The sequence below is a fragment of the Cyprinodon variegatus genome, unplaced genomic scaffold (assembly GCF_000732505.1).
Source record: "Cyprinodon variegatus isolate N-32 unplaced genomic scaffold, C_variegatus-1.0 Scaffold310, whole genome shotgun sequence".
NCBI classification, from domain to species: Eukaryota; Metazoa; Chordata; class Actinopteri; order Cyprinodontiformes; family Cyprinodontidae; genus Cyprinodon; species Cyprinodon variegatus.
In genome coordinates, this window is record NW_015150763.1 from 300087 (window position 1) to 311722 (window position 11636).

General features: G+C 39.3%; 1 protein-coding gene across 1 annotated transcript; it reads right to left on the minus strand.

Annotated features, from left to right (window-relative positions):
• Positions 1–569: 569 nt before the first annotated feature.
• On the minus strand, positions 570–10070 carry LOC107090773 (protein O-GlcNAcase-like). Its single transcript, XM_015384338.1, has 17 exons — positions 9724–10070; positions 9564–9615; positions 9218–9315; positions 7394–7524; positions 6608–6779; positions 5456–5554; positions 5226–5365; positions 5027–5153; positions 3978–4055; positions 3628–3887; positions 3386–3551; positions 2378–2463; positions 2178–2270; positions 1973–2049; positions 1263–1383; positions 1047–1176; positions 570–855 (listed from the first exon to the last, which is right to left on the minus strand). Exons 1-17 carry the CDS (start codon positions 9773–9775, stop codon positions 716–718), a joined length of 2022 nt encoding a protein of 673 aa, XP_015239824.1. The 5' UTR covers positions 9776–10070; the 3' UTR covers positions 570–715.
• Positions 10071–11636: the final 1566 nt, after the last annotated feature.

Genomic DNA, 11636 nt, shown 5'->3' on the forward strand with positions numbered 1-11636 from the left:
GTATCTTTTTGCTTTTTAATTCAGACCATGCTTTGTTTTTCATATAATAGCTATTTCTCTATTTAAAAAACTTTGAAGCAGCAAAGACACTTTCTCCTTAAACAGGGTTTTCATAATCAAAAGCTGTGCAAATACTGCATATGGGATATCTTTTTCTGTTCAGCGTTTCTTAGCTGATCACTCAGGTTAATAAATGGGGAAACAGAAGGTCATTAATATCTAGTTTAATTCAGTTTTACTGCAGAGCAACACTGAGATTTGTCCATTTTTACTGATGCAATGACTCCAGTGATCAGTGCTGCATGGAGCAGACTGATTACAGCCAGAATGGCAACTAGAAGCAGTTACACCATATGAAGCCGGCTGTGTGTCTTTACTGATCCTTGTAAATCGACTGCAGCATTTTTCTGAACTAAGTTTTTATGCCTCTAAAGCCAATGAACAAATTAAAAAGCTATTAAATCAAAGATGAATTCTTAATATATTCCCTTTGTATTGTCTAAAAGACAAAATAAATCCTGTGATTATCCTGTACTTGTGTTATCTCTATAAATGTGCCATATAAACTTAGAAACAAAAAGTACTCAGAGGTTTCCCATTTATTGAAAAAGCAACCGTACACCTTACAGGTTTAAAATACAACAAAATCTATTCCAATGTGCTAATACATGAGAGATTTTAGTAGTTTATCATCATCCCAAATGCTTTCATGCTACTAGAGCTGTGTTGCCATGAAAACAGCATCCTGAGACAGGCTCTTGTCCATGGGAATGTGTTTAAAGGAGCCCAGTTTAGAGAAAAAGTCGAGCATCCTCCGGTCGCTCTGCCTCAGCTCACAGAAAACTCCTCTGGAGCCTGAAAGTCAAACAGATCTGTCTTTGGTCGGGTACAAAGACTTTTTATAAAAGGGAAACTTTTAGGCAGTTTTATCTTAAAATTTAAGGTAAATTATGGACAGCAGGAACATAACTCAACAGCTCCCCCTTGTGGCAAACCCATAGACCCAAAAGGTCTGAGTTTAACCCAGCTGAATCAAGCCGACTTACCACTGTTCCTGAGGGAGGACAACAGCTGAGAAATCATACGTTTAGCTGGGGATGGATCAGTGACCCGAGGGAGCACCTGGACTACCACCAGGGAAGGGTAATCCTTCAATAATGGGTCATTTCCTGGCCTCTGGAACCACAAGAGCAGATTTAGTCGACCATGTTACATTCAACATCTCTACCCGTTATAGAAACGGAGACCTTCGTTGTGATCACCTGATCAGAGCCTGCAGCTTGTTTGGCGTCAGTGAGTGCCAGCGCATATCCACAAACCCCAAAGTCATCCTCAACAACAAGAGCACACTGTGGGGAGGGGGGGATTTCACATGATGACAGGCTGCAGAGAGGACATTAGGAAGAAACGTTACAGCAGAAGAACTCATTGCTGAGGACCAGTCAAATGCTCTCTGGTTATAACATTTCTAAAATAACAGTTAAATCCTTGAAAGCACTAGATAGGAATAACCCAATGTTACGGACCAGAAAAACATTAAATAAAAAAACTAAAAACCAACCATGTATATGAAGGATCTGTTATGTTGTTAGAAACTTTCAGGTACCTTCTATTATTTCTTTGATGTTTTCCTGTGCATAGTTTATAATTTTGGACCTGGAAACTAATAATTACTAAAGCCATTAACCTGAAGACTGTGAATTGGAAAGTTGGAAAAATCGTGTCAATAAAACTATAAAAATGATCTGGAGGTTTCCATCAAAATCCCAATAACATCAGGAATCTTTGGAACTAAGCCCTTCTAAGTGATGTTTTATTGTAGGGATTCATGATAAGAAATATAAAATGGATTAGAATAATTTGCTATTCTGCATTCATCTTTGGTTCCTTCTAATGTTACCTTTTACACCCTAAGGAGGCCAGTGAGGGACAAATAAGAAGTTCCCTGCTTTCACAGTGCAACCTTTCTTACCCGTCACTGATTAGTTTAGGCTGCAGGCGGACGTCACCCTCTGTCTGCATCTCCTTAAAGATCTTCTGCACCTCAACCTAGCAGAAAACACCTTTATTGTAAATCATATATAACACCAGAATTTCTCTAATCTGGGACAATAAAGGGTTTTTCTATTCTGTATCACTGAATATCACCCATACAGTGACTCATTGAGGACTCTAACCTTGTCCTCGGTGCAGTAAGGGCGAATGCAGTAAACTGCTGTCATTGGAGGGTGTTTGAACAGGTCCCTGTTTCCATGTCCTGGCAGCATCCTCTGAAAACAAACAGCCTATTAACTCTACAGTTTTAGCCTGTTTACTACAAGTCTTGAGCTTTCACCAACTAGAACTTTGGAAGAAATCGCTGATATGGTTTGTTTACCTGGAATTCCCCAGAGAGGCCTCCCCGGAAGCCCCAAGGTTCAGGATCGTCATTCAGCAACTGGGCTGAGGGTTGATTCTGACCTCCTGTGGAAACAAACGCATAATATTATAAACAGCTTATAAATGGGTAAACAGATCACAGAGTAACACAGTGTTCAATGAAGCTGGCATTCGTCACAGCTGCATCTCAATAATTAGGAATAAGACACTATCCGTGAGTAATTAATTAGTAAATTATATTCCATAGCTTATAGCTGATGGAAACAACATTTCTAAGAATATTTGAATATTATTTAAGATTAGACTATATTACTACATAGTTTGTATGTTTTTTTTCTCTACATAATCAAGGGAAACACACATGGAGCCAATAAGGAGAAACTTAAAAGGGTAATTGCTAAAAAGGGACAGAATCAATGTTTCTTAAAGTCCAGTTTGATGTTTCCCCATTACGTTATGAATTAATGTGCGATGTCATCTGCTGGCGATGCTCTGGCGTTTACTGAGCACCACAGCCAATGCAGACAACGCCACAGCAGAAAAGTGATTTGATGGTTCTTTGTGCGGACCACCTTTGAGATGGTGCTTTAATTTCCCGCATCAGGAACCACCCACACTGCCAGAGCTACCAGACGCTGATTCAATGGCCATGGTGTTAACCCCATAGAGAATCTATGGAGTGTTAAGGGGAAGATGAAAGATACTGGATGACTGGAATGCTGCTAGCAAAGCAGCTGGGCTTCTATAACACCTCATGTCAATAATGCATGTAGAAGGAGCGCTAATGCCTATTCTAGAGATACCTTTTATAAGTCAGACATTTTTCATGTAAAAATCCATTTTTAAACTGGCCTTAGTATCATTTTCAGAGAAAACTAATTTGGGGATTTGAGTTTTAAACGTTATTGAAATACATAATCTTTTTAATATATATAAAAGTTTATTTATTTAAATCTAATTTATTAATGTATTCTGATTATTGTTCCAGCTGGAAAAGTTTTCCCACCCAGTGTTTTAACGTAGGCTCGTGCCAATCCGACCCCACTCTTGATGTCACAGATGTAGTTGTACAGATCGTACAGAACTCTGCGGTTCGGGACGTTTGACAGGCGGTTGAACATCTGCACCACGCCCTCGCACATGCCGTCAAACTTGCCCGCCCTGCCGCACCACTGAAAGAAAAAAGTGACGCGGCTTAATCAAAGTGTTCAGCTTTAGGAAGGGTTTAAACCCTCGACCCCGGCCTACCTCTTCAGTGGGAGCTGCAGCAGCCTGACGGTGGTTCTTGAGCCAGTCCAGCTCCTCCAGCATCATCCTGGCCGTGGGCCCATGCTCGTACGGCAGATAGAAGAGGTCTGAGAGCAGGTTCAGGTCGTCCAGAGTCAGAGGTTCGGCTGTATACAGCGGGTTCTCTCCTGGCCCGGGAACATAGGGGCTCTCACTCACGTCCGTCTGCATGGGCTCCTCATCAGACAGCTCTTTTTTTAGGCTAGCTGATTCACAAGCACCTACAGGCATGCACACAGCTTTGAATAGAACCTGGCCTCATTTCTTTGTTGCATTCTAAATGAATGAAAGGAACTGTAGCGTCACGCTACCTCCAGGCTGATCGGTGCTGGTGAACTCCTGCATCCAGTCTAAGAGGGCCAGTCTCAGGGCCTCCTGAGCGCTGTAGCCTGGTACCACAAGTCAGAAAGTCAAAATCATTAGATGAATGAGGGTTAAACTACAGTCTTTTGCTTTTGATCATCTAGAAAAAAAAACATTTATTTTCAAATGTAATTCTAAAATTACATTTAATTCAACAAATAATTGGAATACGTAAGAATTGATGCGTGTTAGACTTTAAGAGATGCAGCCGCTGTTTTTCCAGCTCCCCCACATTAACATCCAAACATTCAACAAATTGATTTATTTGCCATCTTTCTTCCCACCTTTCTATGATAATAATATGCACCACTCAGAACTGTTAGTAAAGATTAAAAGATGATGTGGTGACAGGTTAATCCTGTGAGTTCTCTTCCTTTTTTTCTCTCCACACACAGAAAAAGATGAACAGTCTTGTGATCATCTCAAGCTCAAAGGTCCAACTCTCTATCCTCATTCTGCAGACCTTGAATGTAGTAAAGCAGCCACACAGCATGATAGTACCTACACTGTGTTTTTTTACTTTAGGCAGGAAGTTTTTGTTTTTCCTTTTCTGACTTCTGTTTCACCCGCTACATTTAAAGGGAGAAAACTTGAGTTTCCCTGGACTATTTAAACATCGTATCGTATAATGAAGTTAGATACTTAGCCCAAAAACTGTAACAGTTTTTTGTATTGTTTGTGGGCTGAAATGGAGTCTAATAAAAGTATATGGTAAGCTCATCTATAAAACAATTGGTTGGAATAACTACTGAACTCTGAGCTGGGTTTTCTGACTTGAATTGATTGATTACCAAGAATTTCAAGCATATTTTGGTTTATTTTGCTGAAGAGGCCTGACGAGGAGCCTTTTTTTCTGTAGATTCAGGTGTGTTGGAGCATGGAGCGGCTCTAAAGGACTCGAGTTGGGGATCCCTGCAGTATCATCAATCATTGTTTGCAGAAAAAAAAAGCAGTTAAAGGCTAAAAAAAAAAAAAAAAGAATGAAAACAGAACTTACCCTCTCCAGCAGGTGAAGATTTACACCATGTCGCCAAGGTGTGAATTGCCACGAAGTTTAGATAAAACTCACAGTTGGGGTTGGTGAGCACTCCTCTCAGTTTAGGAATCAGCTCAGTGGGTCGGTCCTTCATGAAGACAGAGGTGTGCCGATCACAAAGAGCTCATAGAGCCAGCAGGCTGATTGTGATGCTAAATACCTTATATGGTCCCAGGAACATCCTCTGAGGATCATAATCATTGGCATGAATATTGTCCCAGATGACAGGTGGCCTCTTCAGGACAGCCGTCACCTCCTCTATGGATTCCACCGAGATTTTGTGGGACACAACTTTCGGACCTGAGTAACCATAACAAAAACAAAAAAAAGGACTGAATAGCAGTGAAAGTAAAAAAGAAATGAACTGGAATGGACCAAGTGTAATCTTACCAGTCCACAGTATGTCGATTCCAGGCAGAAGCTTTTCCCCAACGGTCTGCAAATATGAGGACTGGGGCACATTGGGGGAGCAGAAAGCAGCACAGTAGTCTGGAAATGTTGCAAGCAACAAAAAACGTCAAATATAATATAAAAACATATCTAAACACAGACCCCCACACCAAGATTTAAATGGTTTTTAAATTTTCATTAGTTTTGACTTCTGATCTTCAATTCTATTTAGTTCAATTGGGTTTTACAACTTGTTACAATGTTTAGTTTTTTTTATATTTGAAAAGGCTTAGATTCAGTTTTGTTTTTATTAGTTATAGTTTTAGTCTTTTATGGGGTTTTTTGTAACAGTGTCCTGTCTGGCAATGTGCCAATAAGAAGATATGTCTTGATGCCAAAAAGAACCCAACAGATTTTGCTTTCACAAGTGGAGCAGTACGGCTATCGCCATAGTGTTCCGCTTGATTTATGCATATAAATTGCTTTATAGTAATTCATGCAGGGAGTTTTACAGATTATATGGACACTGCAATGTAGGTAGAAAAGGAAAGGAAAAACAAAAAAAGGAGAAAAGATGAAAGAAAGAGGAGATAAAAGGGAGATGACGATAAAACGTCTTCAGCCTGCTTCATCGCCTGCAAAGAGAATTAAAAAGAACAGCACAACCAACGGATATAGTATGAGAGATACAATAAAATAGCACCTTGATACTATCGCTGAAGTAGTATTATTTAATCTGACATGTATACTGTGGAAGCTGAAGATAAGAATATGGGCTTTTTGTATGGAAGTGAATCTGGAGCCAAGCACCTGTAGTTGTTTGTGTGACTGCACCTGGGCATGTTAAGTTTATTCAAAGGAAAAATGCTCAATAGTGGCTGTGAATAGCCAAAGACGCGCCCCCCCGGAGCACCAAGGCCAGCGCCTGGGGACCCGAAACCAGATGGCCAAAGGGACCCCAAGAGCAAAGGGGCCAACCCTTCAATTTAGTTTGTTTTAATTTGTTTTGTAAGCCCTCATGTTTTATTTTCACTTTTTTGCAAGGTCTAGTTTTTATTTCATTTCATTAAAATGTTTCTAAAGTCTAGTTTCACTGTTTTTGGTTAACCTTTCTAACCTTGTTCCATGCTGTGTTCAGGATAAGTCTCTGACCTGTTGGGCAGAATAGGAAGGTCTTGGCGTCTCCCAGGTGCTGGTAAACCTCGTTGGTGATGGCTACCTGTGCGTGGGCGAAGGAGCTGAAGGCCTCCTTGTCAGCGGGACACATGTTAGTCTCAATGTCGTCAAAGAGCAAAGAGAAGGACCTGCAGCCGAACTGCTTCACCTGAAACCATACAGCTGTTTTAGCATGATGGGGTACTCATCAGGATTAAATCTGAGCATTAGACCTCTATGACTGCTGGAGGCTGCTCTCTTAGCTAACCTTTTACTGTCTACATTTATAAAGGGGGTCAGTTTTCTTGGCTATGAATCAGTATCTCTGCTTGGTCTTCATGATGCCATTGGTTCTCTAACCTTTTAGGTCTTCACAGAAAAACTGGATTTAAACTGAGATTAAATTAGACAAGGTGTAAAATAGAAACAATTTCAAATCTGAGGGCAGTTTGCTGTATTGGGCTTTATTTAGGATTAAAGGATCAGATTAAAGGAACCTGAATCCAGTAGCACACAACATCATCCCCTTTCTTTTGTGAAACTTCAAATTTCATCCTGTAATTTCCCCCTCCAATCTGATATGTGTTAATCCATTAAATAGAATCCCAACACTTACATTTGTTTTTGCAACAAGTGAAAAGCTTTGAGGTTTAGGTTTAGAATGCTCAAAGTTTATATAAAGTTATGAAAAATAATACCTAGGGAACCATTAACCTAGATAAGCGCAGTAGTTTATCCTGCCCAGCTCCACCCTTGGCCTCGGCTTTCAAAGTCCTACTGTACCTGATCCAGCTTCCTCTTCAGGGCAGCTACCTCTCTGGGGTTGGAGAAGGTGATATCCAGCCCAGGAGAGATTGCATAGATGAACTCAATCTGATTCTGTTCAGCTGCTGAGATCAGGGCGACCAGTTGTTCTAGGAAAAAGGCAGAAGGAAATATAGGAGAAAGATGGAGGGTCTGACAGAGGAGGCATTTATAAATCAGAGATAAAACGTAATGAGGTAATAAAGTCTTTTTCTGAGGTGGATAATAGGTTTAGTGGTTTAGACATTGAAATGCTGTAACTGCCCTTTACTCTGTAACATTACTGATAACGTGGAGATGGTTTAAGCTCATCGTTTAAACATTGTCTCTACAGAGATAATGGTTCAAATCTGGTGCAACACTTAGAGCAAAAAGGACATAAAAGAAAATACACAAGGGTGTGGCAGTTTTCAAATTAGACTTCATCCTCGTCAGAATTCATTTTTAGATATCTGGAAGTAAAAGCCCAATACATATGATCAGGAAACGTGACGTTATTTGTACTGTTAAGAATTACATGTCAGTTATCTGAAATGTTTATTTTAGATAGGAAGAATGTTATTTTAGATATCTAAAATGCTCATTTTGACTAGGAAGGAATGCATTTGAGACATCAGAAATACATATTCAGTCAAGCTAATAAATGTCAAAAGGAACACTTTAAATTTAAAGATTTCCAGTATCTGAAAGTTTATTCTTACTTGTACAATTATACTTTTTGCATCCTAAAATATAATTTTTGCTGGCAAAAATTTATTTAGGATATCTATATGTACAGTTCTGACAAGTAGGAATGTAGTTTTGACCAGGAAAAATCTTATTTTAGAGATCAACAAATGGAACAAAAGAGAGGACAGCGCTTCTAATAAATGTCAAAACGGCCTGCCATTTTTTTAGGAGTTACAAGCCCAACAGAAGACATGTATTAAACCAGGTGATTATCTTTCCCAAATCTTTTACTTTCTTTCCTTGACTTTTATTTACTGATTAACTTTCACATAGTTGAGAAGACAAACACACATAAAGCAGAAACACCATGTTCACAAGTGACTATAATAAATTAGCAAAACAACTCATCTAGCAACAAAAATAAAAGCAAAAGGTCAACAGTCAGAGTTAAGATGCCCGTTTGAATGAACCATTGTTGGAGCTTTAGGCAGTTTTAAAAGTTGTTGGTTTGTTCTTTTCTCACTCATTTCAGAGAGCCAGTTCTTCTGAACAACATGTTTTCTAATCTAACCACAGTCTACGTACAAAATGTTTTTTCTTAATTCTTCAAACACTAAAATTGGTCTGTTGATTGAGCCCAGAGCAAAAAAACTATTTTCAATCTCAAAAAGGACTAAGTAAATGCTATCATGACATATGCTTGGAGTATATTCTTTTATTTAAGATTATCCTTTTTTTTTTTTATCTGTTATATATCTGTTAAAAGCATACATATTGAAAGACTGCCTGACTAATTTTGATTGCAATTACTTCATTTTACAAATACAAATTTATTAAAATAATATATTCATGTCTGCACAAGTTAAAACAGTATTTTAACCCACTTCCTGAAGATATATTAATATCTTATTTTGGGGTGGGGAGGCCTGCACAGTTCTATAAATGGGTGAACACCGTTTCAGTGCAGCTGGGTTAGATTTTCAGACTGGGTTTTTTGTTTGCCAAGTTTGTATGACCTACTTCAGCTTCGTTCCACAGACCAGGTGTTTGTCTGCGTGTCTCTGTGTTGACCTGTGATGGACTGACTTCCCCCAATAAACAGGTACAAACAATAGATGGATGAATAAGACTGACCTGCCTCCTCTGGAGAGTATAATTCCCTCCAGTACATCCTGTGTTTGTAGTCATCCTTGGGAGCATACAGATAGGTGTTCAGACCCCACATGTGCTCCCTTGGAGAAATGAAAATGATGTAATTAAATTAGTCAGATTGCCGTGCAGACATGCTGAGGTGTGCATGATTGCTCACTCTGCAGTGACACAAACACAGCATGCTTTGCAATAATGTTAATAGATGCACCAACCAATGTTTCATAGATGTAACATTTCAAAAATGCACCATCAAACAGGACATTAATAAACACTCAATGTGGAAAGTCTGTTATAATTTTAATGCAAGATGTTATGTAAAGCAGCACACCTTTTAAAGAGCTCTGTTCTTTGTTCCATAGTCCATGGTCGCCCATAAAACCCTAAATAAAAAAAGAAGAATACAAATTTTACATTACTATCTCATAAGCAATTCACATATATTTTAAACGACCAGCAGATTAAACAGGATTACTGACAAATAATCTCACCTTCCACTACCCCACTGAGGAAGCGTGTCTCGTCCCTGCCAGGTGTTGACATGTCCACACAATGCGAACTCTTGCTCAGCTGGAAGCTTACTGATGTTCAGGAACAAAAAGCATGCTAATAACACGCTAACCTTTGCTTTCACTCACTGGGTTTATGACAGCGCCTTATCGCTGCATTGGAGAACAGCTCTGCTTTTCCCAGCAAAAAGGCTACTTTACAGGTTCACACTCTAAAGTCTAAATCAGTGGTCACAGATTAGCAGACCGCGGTCCGGCCGGACCCGGATCCACCTGCTGGCTAATCCGGACCCAACTTGATTTGAAACATTTATAAATTACCGCATATGTCCGAGCATAGTCTAACTTCACTTGCGCCGCTTCTCCTATTAATACGGTAAAGCCCTCTGGAGCTTCCGGGTCCAGGCTTCACGTGATACAAATTCGCCAATGACCTGTCAGTCAGGGCTGCTGATGCGAGACAGCAGGCAAACATTTGGCAAACCGGTGTAGTCTCTATGGCAGGCCATTTTGACATTTCTTAGCTTGGCGGAATATTATTTCGGATGTCTCAAATGCATTTCTTCCTTGTCAAATTTAACACTTCAGATATCTAAAATAAAATCCCTCATATCTAAAATAAACATTTCAGATATCTGAAATGTAATTCTTACTAGTACAAATGACGTCACGTTTCCCATAGGCTTTTACTTCCAGATATCTAAAATAGGATTCTTCCTATCTAAAATAAACATTCTTCCTGTCTAGAATGAATTATGACTAGAATGAACCCTAATTTCAGATCTCCATAATACACTTACTGCTAGTCATAATTACTATTTCGGATATCAAAAATGAATATAACATTACAGATATCCAGAAAGGAAATATCAGCTGTGCTGCTGCCATCAACGCCTTTGTTTATAGATGTTGGAGATCGGCCTGTTTTTCCAGTGTAGTCCTGTTTCTCTGGCTGTGACTGGGTGGATGTGCTCTCTTCATCGTCTGACATGGGAGTTGGCTCAGAGCTCGTCTGCCTAGCTGTGTGTTTCCTGGACTGTGCCGCCTTTTACATCTGCTTTTTGTGTCTCTGCTTCTGTCTCCTTGAACCCTAGTCAGCCTCAGCAGATGGCCGCTCACACTGAGCCTGGTTCTACTGGAGGTTTCTTCCTGTTTAAAGGGAGTTTTTCCTCCCCACTGTCGTTACAAGCATGCTAAGTGTTAGGGATTGTATTCGAGTCAATGAGTCGATGCAATCAACTGGTTTTCCTTAGATAGAAAGCTTTGAATCAATTTGACTGGATGATTTGGTGAACTGCAAAGTGCCTCGGATGACCTGTGTTGTGAATTGGCGCTATATAAATAAACTGAACAGAACTGAATTGAAGTACAATTCTTGACATCTAAAATATATTTCTGCTAGTACAAATATATCATTACAGATATCAACTACTTATTTTATGACTAGTTAAATTAGAATTCCAGATATCTCAATTTGTGACATCATTTGTCCTAGTAAGAACTACATTTCAGATATCTGAAATGTTCACTTTAGATAGGAGGATATTAAAGATATCTGAAATACAAACAAATATATGTTAAAACAGCCACTTAAAATGGCATGAAATGTAATTTTTGCTAGCAAAAATGTAATTTAGCATATCTATATGTACAATTCTGACTAGTAGGAATGTAATTTTGACTAGGAAGAATCTTTAATTTAGAGATCAACAAATGGAACAAAGGAGGACATTGCTTCTAATAAATGTTAAAACGACCTGCCATACCTACGAACACCCGGAACGAAAACACCCAGACGGTGTACGCATGACGTAGGTGAATATGTCATGCACAGGGCATTACCGCCATCTACTGGGCTGGACTGTAATTGCGGTGTTCCATCTCTTAGGGAGAAT

Coding starts and splice junctions, on each gene's coding strand:
- LOC107090773 (XM_015384338.1), bottom strand. CDS start 9,775: ATGTCAACACCTGGCAGGGACGAGACACGCTTCCTCAGTGGGGTAGTG. Junction 9,616..9,723: donor CCTCAGTGGGGTAGTGGAAG/GTGAGATTATTT, acceptor TTTTTTATTTAG/GGTTTTATGGGCGACCATGG. Junction 3,888..3,977: donor CAGCACCGATCAGCCTGGAG/GTAGCGTGACGC, acceptor GCATGCCTGTAG/GTGCTTGTGAATCAGCTAGC.